This window comes from Lissotriton vulgaris, chromosome 4_1 (assembly GCF_964263255.1).
Source record: "Lissotriton vulgaris chromosome 4_1, aLisVul1.2, whole genome shotgun sequence".
Lineage (NCBI taxonomy): Eukaryota > Metazoa > Chordata > Amphibia > Caudata > Salamandridae > Lissotriton > Lissotriton vulgaris.
The window spans coordinates 680359335-680380821 of NC_141691.1; the positions used below are offsets into that span (position 1 = coordinate 680359335).

Below are 21487 nucleotides of genomic sequence, written 5' to 3' on the forward strand. Positions count from 1 at the left end.
TCTTTCAAAGAAAAGAATTGATATATATTGCAAATAATAATGGCAAACTCGGGCAGCCCTGTTTAGTACCTCTCGTTATATCAAAGCTGTCAGTTAAGCCTCCATTCACCATTATCTTAGCAGTGGGATAAACATATAGCATTTTGAATGCTTGCAGAAAACAGTCTCCCATCCCGACCCTTGATAGAGCCTTTCTCAGAGAAAAGCCCAGGAGACCCGGTCAAAGGCCTTCTCCGCATCCAATAAAATCATTGCTATTGGTTCATTTGTGACATTCTTTGCATCAAGAATAGAAATGGCTCTACGGATATGATCGGTAATCCCGCGGCCAGGGATAAAGTCATGTTGCCTAGGGGAGATAAACGTGTGAATAATCGGGGCAAGGCACCTAGCCAACACTTTAGAATAAATCTTAGTGCCCGAGTTAATGTGACCCTGGATCAGTTGGTGCTTTATTTTTTTTAAAGAAATATTACAATTTTGGTTTGTGTCCATGACTCTGGGGGCCTGCCACCCTTAAAAACATGTACAATCAGTTGCGCCATACAATCTTTAAGTTAGGTTGAACATTTTTTATAGAATTCAAGGGGTATATTATCAGAGCCCGTAGCTTTACCAGCTGGAGGACTGTTAATACATAGCAGTATCTCTAGCCACTGGGGAATCTCCTCCAACTGTAGTTTTTCTTCCTGTGTAAATTTCTTTAGGGATATATCGCTATTTCATTCTTATCTCTTTGCGATTCTTGATAAAAGGTATTAAAAAAAAACGGATCTCATCCAAATCCGTAGTTAATCCTTTAACTGGATCTTCAATCTCTGTGATTAAATTCCGGGTTGCCTTTTGTCTGGTTATAACAGCAAGATGATGGCCCACCTGCTCACTGCAGTCATAGGCCTCCTCGCGCCGAACAGCTAGTTTATCAGCCACCCCTTTAGCTATTATCCCCATTATAGCAGATTTAGCTGCCATAACCCCTAATAGTGCTTCATTATGCTCTCCTCCATTTTGAACTATAGTGACCAGCTCTTCTGCGGCTGCTAATTTTGTTGAGCTGTCTTTCATTATTGCTTGTTTTTTTGTATTCATTCTGGCAGAAAAGCGTAGTGTCTCTCCCTGCCTTGAGTGCATCCCACACAATATCAATGCTGGTGCTGTCTATATTCTCTTTATTGAATTGAGGTATCCACCCCTTCATAATCTCGCAATATTGCTCTTTAAAAAGATCCCTTTCAAAGCTCCATGTTGGTATAGTACCACCACAGATCCTTTCTATCTTGATCTCCAAAATTAGGGGGTTATGGTCAGCTAATATTCGAGGTTCCTTTTCTATTCTGCAAACTCAGAGAATAGAGTAGGAGGCTACAATGTAATCTATTCTGACATGCTTGCTATGAGGATGGTATAAAGTGTATCCAGGATTCTTAGGGCTTTGCCAGCTCCACACATCCGTAAGTGTATGCTCCTGACAGTGTCCTCAGGGCCTTATACACTTTTGGTTTACGGCCCTTATATATCCCCCCAGTGTCCTGTTTCAGATTCCACTCTGCTGGTAGATTTATATTTAAGTCCCCACAAACTATTATCGGTAGTCGCCAGTTGGCTAGTTCAATTTGTGCTGAATTACAGTTGGATCAGCGGCCCGTCTGATTTCTAATATAGAGGAATATGCTATACTCCCAGTCCATAGTGACCCAAGTAGAACCTCTCATCCTAGACCTAGAGGAATAAACCTGAATAATCTTCAATCGTTAACTGCACACATTGAGAACCCCGAGACTATTGCATAGAGCGCCGTGAACGTGCTCTCTTGTCTTTTACTGAACTGTAGATCTGCATCAAAACACGCATCAGACATCGCTGACCTTGTCCTTAACAGGAAAATTGATATAATCATTCTCACAGAAACCTGGCTTAATGAGGCATCCTCCCTTTGCCTAGATCTTCTTGTCCCACCCGATTACAACATCATTAGATTAGACAGAACGCACAAGACAGGAGGAGGCTTAGCTTGCATACATCGGTCCGACATCGCCATCTTGAAATTTCACTCAGAACATCTTGTCTCATGTGAATATTTAGGGATCTCTGTCAACTCTCCAAGTACCCACTCTTACTAACTAAACATTCTTTACCATCCCCCTGGGCTGAATGCGGTATTCACTGAACAGCTTATGGAAATTATTTCTTCAAACGTTGCCCCCCACTCCAAAAACATATTCCTGGGTGACTTTAATCTACACTGGAATAACCCCCTGGACAAGCAGGTCAACGCCCTTAAAACTTGCCTAGCAGACCACTCCTTGACCCAAGCTATCACCTTGCCAACTCACTCTAAGGGTGCCACTCTAGACTGGATCATATCTAATCAAAATAATATTGACTCACACTCGGTTATGCCCTGCGACTGGTCAGACCACCACATCATCTCTTTCCAAATCCCATCCGCACTCAAGAAAATCTTCCTGCAACAATGCAAGCACAAACATTGGATAAGAGACACCAAAAACATCGATTGGAGCAGCCTGGACTCTCAATGTGAGAAGGATCTCACCCCCCCTAGTAACGGGTTAGACGTCAATGACCTCACAGATCACTACAACTCCGTAATGACCAAAGTCTTCGAGCAAGCCGCCCCACCAAAAAACTCAAAAGAATTCGGGAAAAAGATAATAATCCATGGTTCAGCGAAGCCTTAATTAAAGAGAGCCGCAAACTCAGATCAGCGGAACGGAAATGGAGGCAACATCCCTCCCCATATCATCTCAAACTTCTCCGGAAATCGAGAAACTATTACAATAAAAGTATCTTGCACTCAAAAAAAGGTTTCTTCAGATCAGAACTAGACCAAGCCAAAAAACAGACCAAAGAAACTCGTTGAAATCTTGAAACAACAATCTAACAAACTAGCTAAATCTTCACTCCTAACATCGAAGTTGGTTGAATAGTGTAGATTTCTCCTCATTTTTCTCTTCTAAAACTAACTCTCTTCAACTCGAACTTACTGTAGCAGCACTCAACTCAGCCACCCCTATGGGCAATCTAGTCATGATGCCAGCAATACTGGAGGTACCACAGCCCAAAAATAACTCTGGTCCATTTTTAAACCTTATGATCTCAACGAAATCACCAATATTATTGCAACGACCAAACTTAATAACCACTTTAACAACCCTGTCCCTTCAAATTGTTTACCCCACCTCCTCCATATTACCTCTCCTATTTGGACTAATATCATCAATGCCTCTCAGGAGCAAGGTCACATCCAGACTGCTTAAAAACAGGACAAGTCACCCCTATCCTATTACAAACCGACGGCAGATAACTCCTACCCCAACAACTTCCGACCAATAACCAATATTCCCATGCTAGCTAAGGTCCTGGAAAAATGTGTTCAGCAACAACTAAATCAACATATTTTGAACTTCAATCTACTGAACACTTATCAATCGGGTTTCAGACCTGGGCATAGCACAGAAACAACCATCTTATATATAGTAGATGAAGCCCTGGACCACAACAAAATCTGCCTGCTAGTGTTACTCGACCTCTCCTCAGCCTTCGATACGGTCAATCACGACAAACTACTAAGAAGACTAGAATACAGGATGGGTTTCTCTGGTAAGGTCCTTCAGTGGTTCAAATCCTTCCTGGAAAACAGAACACAATCCTACTTGATCAACAACAATCTTTCAGCTTCCTCCCCTAACCTACTAGGAGTTCCTCAAGGCCCCACACTATCTCCCATGCTATTCAACCTATACGTCGAACCACTCACCAAGCTACTACAGTTGGAGAACATATCATTCCACATGTACGCGGTTGACACCAAATTGTACATCAAGATCTCCTCCATCGAATATTTAAGGTCAATGAATACAGCCCTCGAAAAGAGTCAAATGGTTATTGTCCAACTTCCTCAAGCTAAACTTTCAAAAAACTGTTTCTTCTAATCCCCCCCCCCACATAAGAACACCATCGAGACAAAGGAATGGATCAAAACTATCACGGCGTTGAACTGCACGCCAACAGTAGTGGATTCCTCCGTATCACTTGGAATCACGCTGGATAAGAACTTGAACATGCAAAACCACGTCGACTCACTGGCTAAAAATGCCCGCTTCCATCTCAGCTATCTCAAACAAATAAAACCTTTTTTCGGGAACGCGGACTTCAAATCTGCAGTCCAATCCTTAGTTATTTCGAGACTGGAGTATGGATGCACCACCCTCGTGGGTATTCCCAAATTCTCAAACGCCCACTAAAGGCCTGTCTCAATGCTGCAGCAAGACTTAACAGGCTTTAGGAAATTTGATCACATATCGCCACACCTGAAAGCACTCAACTGGTTACCCTACGAAGCCCGAATCCACCTAAAAATGGCCTGCATCACACAAGGCGCTACACTACAACACCCCTCAGTACCTAGCCCAAAAACCTCGGCCTATCTGGAGGAAATAGACATTCAAGGAGTGCAAACAATCTACTTCTGAAACCTGTACGTTTCAAAAAGTCTAAAACCTCCAACAGAGCATTCTCTGGGGCAGCTCCCAGAATTTGGAACTCCCTTCCACCACACATCAGAAAAATCTCCTCTATCCCTCTCTTCAAAAAGGAAACAAAATTGTTCCTGATGAGCAATTCCCTCCCGTAACTTAAGACAACCACGTCACAGGAGCGACAATCCCCAAACTACTGTTATTAGTTGTTGCGCATAATGTATGACCTGCATTTACTTAAATGGTCTTGGGTTCAGAACATTCCTCACTGTTGCCTAGATAAATGAGACCCACACAAACTTGAATAGTCTTCCTTTTTGTGTGTCAGAACAAGCTCTCTTAATGTTGTTACTCCCTGTTACCCGCAGACTATTTAAAAAAACATTTCTCCCTGTATGCATTTGTTCACCTTTGAATGTTTCACCTTATGTCTGATGTAAAGCGCTCTGATACCCTATTTTGGGTCTAGTTTGCGCTCTATAAAACTTTATATGTAAAAATAAATAATAAGGTATCTGCTGTATGTTGAGCAGATTGTAAGTGGGTCTCCTGACTGTAACTGAGTGATAACCAATCTCCCTAGCTGGTCTACTGAAGTGCGACTACATTGTAGCGTGTTATTTAAGGCTAATATTGCAACCCCTCATGTGCATGAATTCTGCATTGTGCCCCCCACGAAAACATACCCAAGTGTCTCTAGTAGGTGTCTTTGTACAGCTTCAATGTGCGTTTCCTGCATGCAGATTATATCCGCATTCAGTAGCCTTAAGGCTTCTGTTGTGTTCAATCTTTTCTTCCAGTCATTCAGACCGCAAATGTTGATCGTGGCAATGCGTAGCTTACTCATCTAGATTAAATTCCCATTCTTTAGACTAACCCCCGACCCTGCCCCCTCCCCTCCCCCCTCCCCCCCGCCCCCCCCCATTGAGGTACCTGCCCTTTGCAAGCCACGGATAATGGCATTTGAGAGAGAAAATCACGCTTTCCCTGCGATCGTCCCAATTTTGACCTCGTAATTAAAAACTTCTGGGAAGCTTATCAACCATAAACCTTAATATACTCAGTTACCCTACACAAAACAAACCTATTCAACCCCATTGTGTTAATGCAGATATCAGGAGCCAAACAACCACCACAAAAAAGATCAGGAAAAAAAGAGGAGTAGCAAAAAGAGAGAAAAAAAAAGTTTGCAAAAAAGTGTAACAGAAGATTTTAGAGCATTCAATTCGGATCTAGTGGCTACTATTTCTTGCTACCGGTTTTCCCAGTAATTTCCTGTAGGTATGCTGTAGCCTAGATCTCCGAGATAAAGCTGTGAGTAGTCCCTTTATATACAATTTTTTAGACGCGCCGGATTTTGCAGATATACTTCAGCCCCTAGTTGTTAAGGGATGAAGAGCTGCCTGATTTGCCACATACGCTCAACTGTAGCGTGTGCGAAGTATGGTCTTGTGAAAAAAATTACGCCATTAAAAGTTTCTTTGCTTGTTGGTCTGGCCAGATCATACTTGGCTTGGTGGAGTAGGAAGTTCCCAAAGTATAGGAGCATAGCACGAGGATGCTGAGGGGTATCTGAGGAGTGTTTTGAGGGTGTTAGCGGAAATTTATGTACCCATTGGATTTCTTTATCCCAGTCCCATGTAAGTAACTCTGGAAGGGCACCTTTAAGAAGCGAAACCACGTAACCTCTGGAATCGTTCCCTTCATCCCTTCCGGAATGCCTAAAAAGCGAAGGTTACTTTGTTGTTGTCTGTTTTTCTGCTCTTCCATCTTCCATAAGAGATCTTTAACAATGCCATCCTGTTGTCCTGTTGTTTCCCTTGGATTTTAAGTACCACCATGTCTTTCCCAAGATTTTCTGTCCTTGTTTCTACGAAAGCCATCCTATCGGCAATCTCTGTGCAGGTTTTGCCAACCTTCCTCACAGTTCCTTGGAGTTTTTTAGAGGCTAGATGTTACATGCGATTGTCTGCTTTGGCTTCAGCTTGAAATCTTTTGCTGGTCTGTAGTACTGTTGCCATTGCAGACTCCAGCTCTGCTCTGGCTTTACCATCATTGTGTCGATCATTGCTATCAATGATTGTATGATTGCCACCTGATATGGCTTGTATCAGATACCAGCTAGTTGGGTGGCAGAGTAGTCCCATCTTAGCTCAGCAGAGCGGTCTTTCAATTGTATACCAATTCCTAGGTCGGCCTCCCTTCTTTTTTGTTTGGACTTTCCTCCTGTTGTGATTGTTCTTGGGCTGCTCTAAATATGAACGGTTATTTGCATTTAGCCCATCTTAATCGCTTGACGCTGTTGCTGAGATGGAGATACTTATATTAGTTGTTTCTGAATCTTCAGCTGAAGAGTAATACTGTTCCAAAAGAGAATCCTGCGTCTTGAGCACATCACAGTTCCTGTTGTGGGGAGTGGCGTAGGTTTTTTGACTATCTGTCCCTGCAGCCCCCTCTGGGCAGGTTTCGGTCCTCCTTTATTGACCTACTGTTTGTTTCTTCGACGCCAACAGTTTCTTCAATCCTTCAGTTAAATGAGCTGGGAGGGGGTTCCACTTCCGGGGGTTCATGTTGATGCTCTGCCTGTCCAGCTTCTGGGTTCGTTAAGGTGGTATCCCGGTGAGTGGAGAGCAGCTTGGTAGTTGCCGTGTTCTTCTATTTGGGGGGAGAGGAAGCGGGCTGCTTCTCAGTGCTGATATCTGCATTCTCCTTGCTTGCTTTCTTGGTTTTAGTTTCTAGTGTTATGGTTTCTTTTATAGTTGTATCAGCCTTTAAACCTGTCCCTCCTGTTAGACCAAAGCTATTGGTTATTAGGGGCTGACAGTGCCCAGGATATATTTGGGTTTTAATTACATTTTTCTTTTTTAAGCTTTTTCCATCCTTGTTTAGATTTGCCTCTTGCTCTGAATTCTCCTCTTTCTCCCCTTTCTCCGAGATTTAGTTTTTTTCCCCGCGATTTTAGGTTTTCTTCTGTTGGCTCTCCGTAGTAAGTGAGACTGCTTGCCGGTTCATTTGTACCTGGGAGCTGCTCTGTGCATTCCTAGCTCTAGTACCCTTCAGCCCCCTGCCAGACATTTCAGAATTATCGGTCTTGTGCATCCAGCAACTCCCTTTGGCAAGGCAGTGAGCGGCCAGCAGGATAAAACTGTCCGAGCATCTGACAGCCTAAGAAAGTTCCCCCTGCAAGATGCCGGTTTTCGCACTCACTGCCTGATTCCCAAGCCGCGTCTTCACAGATGGAGAGTAGCGCCGCAGGCCGAAAGACATCAGGGAACCCGACTCCTGGCTGCTCTGTCAATGCTGGGTATTACACGCAGGCTTTTCTGGGCTGTACTTCTGTAGTCTGATCAGGTAAGAAGTTTCGGGACAATCCAACGCTTCTTACTTTCGACATCCCGTGCAGCGCTGTCTTCTTTTTAGTCCGTTTAAACAGTCATCCATGGTTAAAAAGCATTTTCCCTGGAGGTGAATCAAGGAGCATTGAGTTGATGTCTCTCAGACGCCATCTTGCCTCCCAAGCTGCGACTTTCAGTGCCAGGGCTGAATTAAATGCTAGGAGCACTTTAAAAAAAATCTTACCATGGCTACTTTTCCTTGGCTACCTGTACAGTATCTTGGTAACCTTTTGGCTAGCACTGTCACATATCAGATTTTGTTTCAGCACAATTAAATTTAGAGTGCTGTTGTTGGTAGTTGTGTGCAGGACTGCACACAAATGCTTAATCCTTTTTCCTTAATGAATCTAATTGTTTTTTTTCTCAACAGAGCTTCCTGGACACCAGCAGCTGCCCTGAAATTCAGGGTTTTTTACATGTGAAAGATCTGGGAAGAAAATCATGGAAAAAGATGTTTGTGGTTCTGCGACGGTCAGGACTGTACTGCTCCATGAAAGGGACATCCAAGGTAAAGAGCCGTATTTTTTAGAACTTTACTACTGTGAAACCTTCTCTGACATCTCTATTGATGCAGAACTAGGGATGTTCAGAATAGGTGTCGAGGAACTGTTGGGGAAAATCCCTTTCTTGCTGACGTCTTGCATGTTCCCTTTCATTTGTCCCAGGATATTGCAGTTGTGTACCATGTGCATTCATGCCTCAAAGTCTGCATACCTTGTCCTACTAATTGCCATTAAGACCTCTTCAGTTTGAATAAACTTTGGTTGTCACAAAAACATCCATCTTGAAATGTGCATAATGGGTGTGTTCAGTCTAGCAGATGTACTGTGGTATAAACCCCCTAAACAGGCTAACCGTTTTGATTTGTTCAGTTGGTGGAAATTGTTGTATAGTAAAAAAAAGTATGGAATTGTTTTATTTGGAAATAACTTGTTACAAGTGGGGCAGTTTTGATGCATGTTTTAGCTATGTCAAGGCATTCAATTATTTTCTTGGCAACAATTGTTTGGGCGTTCAGTAATGCCCTCTTGCAGGGTGATTGAAGGATGGTATTGTCTCCTCTTTCACATGCTAGTTTTTGCATAAGTTAGGGGTTGTCTATTCCTTAGGTGAGCAATGCATTGACATAAAATGTCTAATTGAACAAGCTATAGAAGGATTCCTTGCCAAAAATGTGTGGGCAAATAAAGGGGCAAAGGTGGATCATCCTGTCCGCTTGATGATAGATCTAGTAGTCTAGCCGGTAAGGAAGACTTTCTGTAACATACCAACCTGCTACTCCATTATCCTCAATAGAGGGGAGGTGGCATTAGAAAATGAAAACCGTACTATGGCCTCATTGTAGCCTTCTGGTTGGCAAGTGGTTAAAAATATGTACAAAATTGCTGTTCTTATAACAATAGGAAACTGCAATTAACAGAGGGCAATGAGGATTACTGTAGTACAATTCTATGTTTACGACCTGTGCAGAGTCACCAACACCAAAAACCCTGTCTACTACAGAAATATGAGATTCAGTGTTGCAAAATACCTACCTACAGGCTATAGCACAGTGCAATAATCCACCTTTAAAAGCGTAATACCATTAACACATGATTTTCTTAATATGCAAGTCTGACCTATTTTCTTTGCCATAATTCCATTATAAACAAATCACACCTCTGAAAGCGACCTAACTGTTCCTGGTGAACGTATAAATCCTGTAACCTTTACCATTGGTTTGATACTATCAAACACAGGACTGCAGAAGTGTGCAAAAGCTGGCAACCATCGGGCGTACAGTTATTAAATTGCAAATATGTTCAAAATTATAATTGACAAATACTCAACCCCTCTTAAAAGGGCTTAACAAGAATTAATCATCATAGTAAAATTCTCATCCGAGGGTTTGTCAGATTTGGTGATACCAAAACCCTTGCTTACTGTGTTAATTTGGAGACCGCTATTTGGTTGCATGTAATCTCACAGCCTGTAACTAATGTGATAATCCACTGTTAGACTCATATTGGATTTAAAAAATGCTCTCTTCAGTTCATAAGCCAGGCCTTCTGTCTCTGTCATACCTTTTCATAATAAACAGACCCGCGGCAGCTGCAATATCTTTTCACTGCATACCAACCAAGTCCATAGCTTGTCACAATAATCAACTCACTCTTACTGGACTGAGCGGAAGCTTTCCCACAAGGCAGCCATCAGGCATACGGGCATAACATTTTGAATATATTAATATAGCTGTTAAAGCTAAATACTCTCCCTCCTATTAGAGCCTAACGGAGACTATTGTTTTGTATACCTTCTCGGTTGAGCCACCAATATCAAAATCCTTGAGTACTAAGGTAATATGTGAGATTCCTTTAAACATAATACCTGCCTACTGGCTTTATTACTGTGTAATAACAGTCTACTATTAAAAGCCTATTGCTTTTGAACACATAGACCATTTACTTTACACCACAATACAATCCTGTTCAAGTGCACATATACTTGCAGCAATCATGCATGTAGTTATAAAATTACAAATCTGTAGAATGTTTTCAAAACCATATACAGCCCCTCTCTACAAGGCCTCACAAGAATCAGTGATACACCCCAGAGTTTGTTGGGGGGGGGGGGGAAGGGAGAAATATCGTCAAAAAACCCTTACTACTATGGTAATATGTGGGTTACATGTAACCAAATATCTGTCTACTGCTTGTAAAACAATGTGGTAACAACCAACTATTAAAGGCCTACTGGCTTTAAGAGATTGGTTTCACAATAAATAAGCCAGGCCTACTGCCTTTCCCATACCTTTTCCTAATAAACAGACCAGGCATCTGGCATCAGATAGTTTTTCCCAGTACACCCACCAGGCCAATAGCTTGTCACCATAACCAATTCAGGCCTACTGTTTTCAGTATATACGTTTCCCCACGGCAACCCTCTGGCAGACAGGCAAATTAGAAAAGTTTTCAAAATTACAGATGGCTAAGCAAAATACTCTCATCTAGTGGGTCCTAATAATGATTCGCACAGAGCAAATCTTCTATATCCACAGTTCGTCACAGGGATTAACCAACACCAAAACTCTTACCTGCTATTGTAATCTGTGAGATTCTATGCAACAAAATACCTATCTGTAGGCTTTGATTTTGAGTAATACCAATCCACCTTTAAATGCCTATTGACTTGAACATACTCTTCTCATTAAATGTCGAGCCGTCTCCATTTATTATGACTTTCTTATGATAAACAGAACAGGCCTAAAGCCAACGAAGCCAACATCGTTGGCTTACCATAATGACAGTCTCAGTCATGATAGATTGAGTCGCATGCCAAAAAGTGCATTACAAGCACTGTTTTTAGTGAACGCACTCATTTGGCCCACTCAGAACTTATACTCTGGTGAACCAACATGAGGGTGGAGCCTAATCTCCCCTCTCAGTAGTACTGTAAAAGTTCTTGTTTGTTGTTCACATATGGTCTGGTGGAAGCTTCAGTGTCCAGCCAGTCCTAAAAATTATGTAGATCAATGTAGCCCTTGGCATCCCCATACTGCTCTCAAATACACAATTGCACTCAGAAATCTAAAGGGAATGATAAAAATGGAAGGCGTGGGTGCTGGGTGTTGGATCAGCAATACATTCCGCATGACTGCCTCTACCCATATGTGCTGCTGCCGCCCCAGAAAAAAACAAACACTATAAATTATCTTTTTACCTAAAACACTTTAGCAGCATTTCCTTGTTGTTGGTGGCCACAAATGGTCAAGATCCTCTTCTATAGCCCGTCCTACTGCTACTGACTCTGGCAGCTTGATGTTATGTTATGTTAGTATGAATTTGTAGAGCGCACGTTCACCCCAGGGTTTCTTGGCGCTGTGTGCCGCTGGGGAACCCATCCTGGCTTTCCCTGTGAGAAGGTCCCTATTCGGCATCCCCAAGGTGAAGCCAGGCATCCCCGGCAGCGAGGGGGCCATTGTGGAGATAAAGCAAGCTATTGCCCAGAGTTGCAGCGTGGGACCCATGGTTAGAGAGGCACCGAGGCGAGATTTATCGAGCCCGCTGACATTGGTTCCGTACCCTGCCGCGTCGGGAATTGAACCCTGGTCCCGGGCCGACCTCCCCTTCTGGGTCTGCCGTCACTAACCGGTGAGCCACACTACTATCACAGCTGCATGGAGAGGAAGTTATTTTTCTGGGACTCACACAATTTCAAAACATGTATGTCTTTCCACAAAGGTGTGCAGAGCCAAAGCCCCTTTCTATAGTACTCCTGAAAGCTCTTTTTTTCCGGATGATCACACGAGTTGTGCAGTGCTGAATCATGGGCATTGTGCATTTGGTGGGGTAGATGCATTTGCTGTTGAAAGCATTAAAGGTCAAGCCTGCAATATAGGTGATATTTTGATAGTAACGAAAATCCTAGAAGCCCTTCAAGTCCGTGATTATCCTTTGTTAAGATTGCAGAGTTGCCACCTTCCCTAGAAATTGTCATGTTCAGTTTCCAGTTTTCGATCCATATGACATTTCACTAGATTGGTTGCTGCAGTGATTTGTGTGCAACAATTTTAAGGGCAGACTTCCCAAATGGAGAGTGGGGAGAAATTGTTTTACTTATGTATTGTCTGTTAGTGCATGTATGTAAAAATTACAAACCTGATTTTTTTTTTAAAATAGATATTTAGCAGTTAACTACAATGAACAGTGGAGTGCCACACATTATTAGAACAGTTGGCGTACTTCATGCCTTATGGTAGTTGTCAAATAGCAATTGTGTGGTGGAATCCGAAATACAGAAAGACAGTTGGGTATCAGCTACATCGCAGGAATCGGTGTATAATTAGCACGGCACTGGTTTCACTGCTCTCAAACCATGAAAGGTGCCTTCCACATTTGCAGAATGCATTGTTCAGATGAAAAAGGCTGGGGCGAATATGCGCACCGGAGTTTAGAAGCCTGAAAGTCAGAATTACCTTGCTAAAAAGGCTGCTGTAAAGCATGAACATATATATGGAAAGGATATACTTTCACTGCTTTTCTATATAAAGCATAAAAGTACTAGGAAGAATGTTGTGTACTTTTGTCCTTTTTAACCAATCCACATCCTTCCCCCTATGGGACAAGCAGGTCAAGTCAGAAAAGTCAAGTCAGAAAATTTATATAGCGCGCTACATACCCAGAGGGTCTCAAGGCGCTTGAAAAGGGCATCAGATTACATTAGTTATTGGATCCCAATACATCCTATTAATTGTTTTTGTTTCCTCTTGCCAAAGTGGATGTGGTATGAAGATGAAGGGACTGGTGTGAAGTTAACACGGCCCTCACCAATCAAGAGTTAAATTTGCATGTGCCACGAGCGTTTAAGCACTAGGGAAACCCAACACAGACACTGCTAATTCTAACTCTGAGTCCCTGGGGCTGGTTGCTGCTCCCGCTAGTATCACACGAACAGCCCTTTGAATAATGCAGTTTCCTCTTGGAAAAAGAAACCAAGCGTATCCTAGCTTTAACAAGAGTATACCCAAACTAAGGTGATGCATTTTAGAGGATAATGAGAAGAGCAAAAAACGGTAGGCAAGAAAGGAAGGCAAAATAGTTTAATTATAGAGTAAGTTACAATAATATCTTGCGTTACATTATTTTACAATGAACAAGAGGTGAGCTGTTTCAGACTAATCATTTTGGCTGGATTTCCTGATGCTCGAGAGTTGCAATAGATTTGGAAACATACACCCCTATATGTGGCCACTCTCTACAATGTCCTGTTTGCATATTCTTTGCCAGAATAAATTCAGTGCTCTTAGAATGAAGCATCAACCTGTGTTTCATGATGCAAGGGCAGCATGTAATTCTACCATTTCAGTCCACTTGAAATATGGTAGTTTGTGGTGGAGGTCACCTGGCTCCTACTGCTGCCTTTGCTCAATAAGTGTCCTGCTTGTTCCCCAGCAGCATGGTGCAGACCAAAGAGGTGTTACCTCGAAACCGGTCCGGTCCTCGGATGCTTGATTCCGTTCTGGGAAGGACATGGCTTTTGTAGTTCGGACTGGACTGTTCCCATGGGGCACAGGGTCAGAGCTGATTTGCATATCGCCATTGTCTAACCCAGGGTGGTGTGGAGTGCAAAAAAACGATGGATTTGGGCCCAGATCTTTGGACTGGGTAGAGTGTGTGACATTGATCCACATTCGGTCCATCACCTGTTGTGTTTGCTGGTAGTGAATTACAGCCATTTTCGTTTTTCAATATTGTAAGGCTATCTTGCCCATAAGCTATAATGGGGAATTCTGTGAACAGTGGTTACCTGCATATCTTCCCATAGGAGCAAGGTAGGACCTAAAAGTCTGGTATCCCTGAACTCAGAAGTTGACACATCTTTTAGGAAAGGTGGTTTTTAAATCCTGTGTTTGAGAACAGCACTTTTAGAAAGTGGCTGTTCTCTTGTCTGACCTTTCTGTGTGCCTTGGCCTGTTTGTGAATTGACTGTCTGGTTTGTGAGTGACAGGGGTTGGGTGGCTCCCAGAGGCTGAGTGGGCCATCCCTGGGCTGAATAGCTCCATCTGCATCTAGAGTGGTGGGAGGGGGGGTAGCACCTGGGCCTGAATAGGGCTGTGCCTGCCTTCCACAATGCTGGCTCCACCTCCTGCTGGGCGGCTGACGACCCTGCCCCTCTCTCTGAGAGGAAAGAAGAGGCCAGCAAGGAACACCCAGAACTGGTTCAGACCGGGCTCAGAGCCCTCCTGCACAAAGAAACAAAGACTTTTTGGGGTATAAGTACAGGACCCTAGACTACAGAACATTAGATCATCCTGGACTCAAGAAGGAACCTCTGCCAAGGAGAAACTGGAAGTCTGAAGAAGCAAGACTTTCCTGTTGTTGCTTTGCTGGACTGACCTGCAGTTGCTTTGCTGCCAAGGAGAGGGGAAGGACTTTGCTTTGTCCCCTTGCTTGAAGGAATCACCAAGGGCCTGAAGAAGAGCTGGCTCCCTGTTAAGAAGTCCCAGGAACAAAAGGACTTCACCCCCAGCTTCCCTGAACTCTGCTGAGAGTTCTGTCCTTCCTAGAGTGCTTGGGCCAGTTGTGGTGCCTCTGGAAGTTGTACCTGTGTTGGGAAGCTGGAAACCAAGATTTTAAAGACTTTCTGCAAGTTTTAACGCATTGCGCGCTTGCAGAGCGCATCCCCGTCAGTGCAAGGAAATTCCCACTGCCGCGAAGGCTGAGATCGGTCGCCGCATCCTTCGCTTGCGGGACGCACTAGTCCGGTGCGGGAAGATTACCATCGCTGCGAGTATCGTAGCAGACCCTGTCGTCACTGGTTGAGATCATCGCACCGCTTGCTTGTGGACCGCATCACGTCGCTGCGAGAGTTGTCGCAGAGCCATCGCATCGAGGGGCTGCGAGAGGAGAAGATCGACCCTGAGCCACACCGAAGATTGTCGCCGCACTGGAGATCGCCGCTGCACCGAAGATCATCGCATTGTACCTGTTGCGAGTTGCTTCCACCGAAACCTGTGCACCGGAATCCACGCAAGGTATCGCATCCCTCCCCATACAGACCAGAGTTACCGCAACACGTCGGCTGCGTCCAGTGGGGTTGTCGCATCGCCTCCCCAGGGTCTCGGGAGTGACGCATCGCTTGCTTTTCAACGCTACAGCTTTCACTTGGAACTTTTGTCTCATCTAAAGGTACTGTTGGCTAAAACGTGACACAACTGTGGATTAATTTAACGCAACCTTAAACTCTTTTGAAACTATATTCTTGAACTGTGTATGTTGGATTTTTGTTGTTTTTGTCTTGTGCAGTTTACATTAAATACCTTTTTTTTTCTAAACTGTGGTGCAGTCAGTTTGTCGTGTTTTCACTGTTACTGTGAGTGTTGGTACAAATACTTTACACATTGCCTTTGATAACCCCTGCTCACCTCCTTGGCAGCTTGGCACGAGCAGTCAGCTTATCTAGAGAGCGCATCCTTCTTACCTCAACTAGAAGCAAGGGTCCCTATTTGGACAGTGGTACCTACCTCTGCCAACTAGAGACCCCCAGTTCTAACAATCACTTGCCCTGTTTTTGTTCTCCATATAACCCTTCTCTGCCCTGGTTCTCTTCCTCTGGTTTTCACAAAGGGCCCATGGCTTACTGTGTTCACGGTATCGTACTGGAGGTGCTGTTACATGTGTCCCTATTTGTAGTTTGTGTATTAACTCCAATCCTCGTTAGCTAGGGTTTGGGTGGTGGTCTTTTGTGGGATGTTTTTGTAATATAATGGTGTTGTGCAGATATCATCTAAACTTCTCTTAATGTTTGGTTGCAAGCTTTGTAACTTTCTTTGCAAAACATAAGTCACTGCTAGTAAACATTTATGCCCTGGTGAATGATAGAGGTTTATTGTCTAGTGTTTGTGCCTCCTCTTGGTGAGGTTTGTTGTTAACCTTTGTAGTCTGTGCCTAGCAGTATATGAAATTATCATATCCGCCATCTATGTCCCATTGAAATGCATCAAAGTTAATGCCTGGTTTTGGGCTTGCAAAAAAGTCAAAGAAAAGGCTATAACAAATGGTATGAACACTATATTTATTTGTTGCATACATAGTCATTTTAAGATAAAAGTAGACGCTTATTGGTTTGATGAACCATGTTTGAGAAAATGTTTCTCATGAAAGTGAGGATAAGTGCATCAGAAGCTGAAACGAGGACAACTTTTCTATAAGTCACAAATATTCTTTTAATTTCTTGTTCTTCTAAGCATATTTAGAATTCTGTGTTAGAATGCATTACTTGGGTTGGAATGAAATGTGAATCAGTTGGTGTGCCAGCCTGTGGTCCACGTTCTGTCAAAGTTCCAATAGACTACGTTGGAAGGGCCAACTTCACCTTGGAGAAAATGGTCCTGAGTGTTCTTGTGAAAGGAGCTGGAGTGTCCGCGTGAATTTGAGTTGTTGGTGTTCTCAGCAACCTGGAAGGTGTTGGCGCTTAACGTCCTTTATAAATAAAAATCTAAAACCAGCTCCAGTGGCTTTTGTGTTTAGGAAAGCTATTGTCACAGGGAAAAGTCAATAAGTAAGAAGGGCGCAAGTGCCGAGGAGTCTTGTGACAGTTGATTGGAGTACGTAAAGAATAGCTGCTCACTAGATGAGAAATTAAAGCAGCGGTTTAGCACTGGTTATGGTATGTGTGAATATTTCTCGCATCTAAATAAGTAAGGCTCCACTTCTGAAGTAATTTAGCTGCCTGTGACTGTCTCATATGAAGTGATAAGGTCTATCTTGGGGTATGTTTGGCCTGTGTGTCTTGATTTTTAACAGTCGCTGCCATTCAAATGCATACTAGTCCAATGTTAAACTCTGTTTGCAGGACCTTTCTTATCTGCTACAATCTATTGAAATTAACATATGACCGACGGATTGTTATGATAAGAACAAGGTTGTGTGTATGTTTGGCCACATAATACAACTACAAATGCCAGGATTCTCTTGTCTGTATACTATTTTTGAAAGTAGTTATGAGTGATTTTGATGCTGCCTGACGCTTGAATGTCTGAGAGGAGGGAAGACTGGTGTAGAGCGGTAGTGGTTTGACAGTTTTTGGAGCAAATATGCTAAACTTAATTTCTCCGATTTATCATGCACTCTCGTGGGGAGGTCTTAATAAAATGGAGCAAATGTTAAAGGTTGTTTGGCAATTATTCCATGGTGGTCTGGACTAACGTAATTGCCTGAACAAAAATATTAGTTGTTACTATACTATCTGTAGGTTGAAAGCCAGTTGCCAGTGGAACAAGCAAGGAACTTGAATGATGCAATATGTATGTGAGGAAGTGAGACTTTCGCTGCTTACCACATGTCTCTTTTTGGAACATTACCATTTTGGTTTTTGAGCTCAAAGGGATGATGAGTTTGTTGGAGGCTGTTACAGAGTTTAAAGAAACTAGTTTCTAATTTTAAATTTGGGGCAACAGTAGGAGAGAGAATTAGGGAAAGTTTTTTTTTTTCAAACGCTGAAATGATGAGATTAGGGAGGAATTATGGTTTTCAAATGAGCCTTCTTTAGATCAAGTCTTAGCAGTCGCTAAGCATGTTGAAACATTTGGGAGAGATTAGAAATGAGAAGTTGAAGGGTTTGAAGGACGAGAAATATGAGAGGCCAGTTGAAGTTGAGGAAACCCCATTAAATGGGAGATGAGGGAAATTTAGCAAGACATTTTTTCTGGGTGGCAATGTGGAACATAAAGTACAAGTGGTGTCCTGCCACTGCTGTGGTATTCAGCACTTGTGGAAAGACCTTAAGTGAAGTGCTGTAGGGGCATCTATAGAAGTGCCTACAGTAAAATGGAGATTATGATCAGGTTGTTTTGCAGATTGGTAATAAGGTAAACCTCCATCAGAGGTGGTACGGTTGGATGGCACGGATGTGAAGATGAAATTTGATTCTTCTGTTAATTTATTTATTTTATAGTTTTATAGAGCGCGAACCAGACCCATGAGGGTATCAGAGCGCTTTACAGGATTAATGGGTAGTATACAAGCGTAGGGACCAAATTGGGAAAGGTAGGGGATACATTATACAGAAAAAGCACGCTGTACATTTAAAGTCCGGGGTACATGTGATATAAAACCGGTAGATACATTATGCAAGAATGCACGCAGTCTCAGCTCTTAGGGGGATGCCCAGGAGTGCAGAATAGGTATCATCCGTAGAGGCCATGGATATTGCCGAGGTGGAGAGTGGGGCAAGTCAATGCGGTGACTGTAAATATTCGTTAGGCGAGGTATTTTCCCATTACGGTTTTGGTTTCCTCATTAAAGTGTGCCAAGGACGGAAGTCTTCTAATGGCGGGTGGGAGAGCTCCAAATTCTTGGCCCGGCCCCAAAGAACCCCCGATTGTAGGTTTTTTGTCTTCCCAAAGCGTGCTGGTTGCAGCAGCAGGTCTTTGGCAGATCGAGAGTTTCTAGCTCCTCCGGATAACACAAGTTTTTGTGCGAGAAATGAAGGGGAAATGGAGAAAAGGGCTTTTGTGAGTAATGCAGGCCAGTTTAAATTGGATTCTGGCCTCTAGGGAAAGCCAGTGCAGCGCTTTGAGGTGAGGGGAGATGTGGTTGAATTTCTTTGAGCCAGTTAGGAGTCTGTCTGCAGTGTTGAGGCAGGCTTTCAAAAGGGCCAGGGAGTTCTTTGGTAGCCCTGTATGAGTAAAGTATCCATATTCTAGTCTGAAAATGACTAGTGCCTGGGTTGCCGTTTTAAGGTCGGCCACATCGAGGAAGTGTTTTAGGTTTCTTAGGTAACTCAGGTGGAATCTGGCTGTTTTGGCCATTGAGTTTATATGACTGCGCATGTTCAGGCTGCCGTCAAGGGTTATTCCAAGAGATTTCGCAGAGTCAACAATGGTAGGAGGGCAGTTTAGTGCTGTGATGGTCTTGATCCATTCCTGGATGTCTGGATTGGGTTTGGGTGGGGAGATCAGGAGAAATTCAGTTTTATTTGCGTTGAGTTTTAGCTGGTTGGCGGTGAGCCAGTGGACTGTCAGCTTCAGGGCCTCGTTCAGGAAGCGAATGTCCTCTGGGGAAGAGATTTCTATGTAGATCTGAGTATTTTCGACGTACATAAGGTAGGAGATGGTGGTGGCACCTAGCACCTTGGTGAGAGGTTCAAGGTGATGGTTGAAGAGGGTAGGGGAGAGGGTTGATCCTTGGGGGACTCTAACCGGAGAGGGGGCAGATAGATTACCACTGATGAGGACTCTCTGTGAGCGGTTCTGGAGGAAGGATCTTAACCATTCAAGGACCGTGCCATCCAACCCCTTCCTAAGTTTGAGGCGTTTTAGGAGAATTTCGTGGTTAACTGTATGAAACGATTCAGAAAAGGGGGTGGTGATGGACAGAGTATCTGAATTAAACAGAACACTCATACCCAGTCAAGAGATCAGGGCTTGATCCATCACCGTTTTTTAGCTCACTGGACCATCCCAGCTCAGAACCTGGCTATATGCAAATTAGTCTGTCCCTGGCCCAGTGCATCATGGGAACAGGGCAGACCAAACTACCAAGCCAATTCTTATACTGGGAAGGAAACAAGCTTCCGGGTACCGGTTTCTGGCATTTCAGCCGTCTTCGGCCCGGCTTGCTTGAATCCTGATGGTGCAATGAGCAAGGGACTCACATCTGAGTATACCCTTCCACGCTTATGGTGGACAAAATGATTCAGAAAAAGGGGTGGTGATGGACAGAGTATCTGAATTAAACGGTGATGGATCAAGCCCTGATCTTTGGACTGGGTAAGAGTGGTCTGCTTAATTCAGACACTCTGTTCATCACCACCCCCTTTTCTGAATCGTTTTTGGCCACTATAGGTGTGGCAGGGTATACTTAGACATGAGTCCCTTTCTCACTGCACCATCAGGATTCAAGCAAGCCGGGCCGAAGAAGGCTGAAATGCCAGAAACCGGTCCCCGGTAGCTTGTCTCCTTTCTGGCGAAGAATTGGCTTGGTAGTTTAGTCTGCCCTGTTCCCATGATGCACTGGGCCAGGGACAGATCGATTTGCATATAGCCAGGTTCTGAGCTGGGATGGTGCAGTGAGATAAATAACGGTGATGGATCAAGCCCTGATCTTTGGACTGGGTAAGAGTGGTCTGCTTAATTCAGACACTCTGTTCATCACCACCCCCTTTTCTGAATCGTAACTGTATGAAAGGCAGAGGACATGTCTAGGAGGATTAGGAGACCGGTTTTGCCTAGGTCGAGGGCTTGGAGGGAGTCATCCACTATGTGAAGGAGGGTGGTTTCCGTGCTGTGACCAGGTCTGAACCCTGATTGGAAGTCATCAAGCAGGTGAAAGTTGTTGATGTGTAGGCTTAGCTGCTGTTGCACACATTTTTCCAGAACTTTGGCAAGGAGAGGGATGTTGGATATGGGTCTATAGTTCTCAACAAGAGGCAGGGTCCAGCGTTTTTTTTTTTTTTAGAATGGGGATAATGTGGCCAGCCTTGAGCTAGTCAGGAATTGAGCCCTGTAGGAGAGAGGTGTTGATTGAGGCCCAGGAAAGGATGATAGCCCGAGAGGCGGCAGCTAGGCAGTTAAAGGGGAGAGGATCATGAAAGTGATTCTTCTGTTTAAGGAGGCAAGAATTCTTGAGAGAATGCTCGTCATAGGTTTTAAACTTAGACCAGTGCGCTAGGTTTTTGGGTGAGGTTTGGGAGGACAGCGCGGAGAGAGAAGGTGGAGCCGACATTTTGATTTTGGTTGCGAGTAGCGGATTTAAATTTCCAAAGGCAGAGATTTTGTCACAGAAGGAGAGCATTTCTCGCTTGATATTGGGAGTTTAGGTGTTTCTTTAGTGGTTTTCTCTAGTTTGTTGGATTGGTGTTTGACCAAGTCTAACAGCTTGTGAGGTCGATTTTTGGTATTCTCTAGCTCAGATCTGAAGAATTATATTTTAGTGTTGAGGATTTTCTTAGTCTAATAATTTCTGGCCTAGCGGAGAAGTTTTAGATGTGCTGCTGAAGGGTGTTTCCAGTTTCGTCTGTCAAAGGGATCTCCTCTCCTTGTTGAGGGATCCGCTGAACTAGGGATTTTTCATTTTAGTGGTGCCAGGTAATCGAGAATGTCCGATATGGTTG

The 21487-nt window shown here is 43.6% G+C and overlaps 1 protein-coding gene across 1 annotated transcript in view; it reads left to right on the top strand.

The window, feature by feature from the left end:
- Positions 1-21487, top strand: part of GRB10 (growth factor receptor bound protein 10) — a 582611-nt gene that overhangs the window by 460297 nt on the left and 100827 nt on the right. The window contains exon 9 of the mRNA XM_086964958.1: positions 8265-8402. Within this exon, the coding sequence (XP_086821084.1) occupies positions 8265-8402 (138 nt within the window). The remainder of the gene's footprint in view (positions 1-8264; positions 8403-21487) is intronic.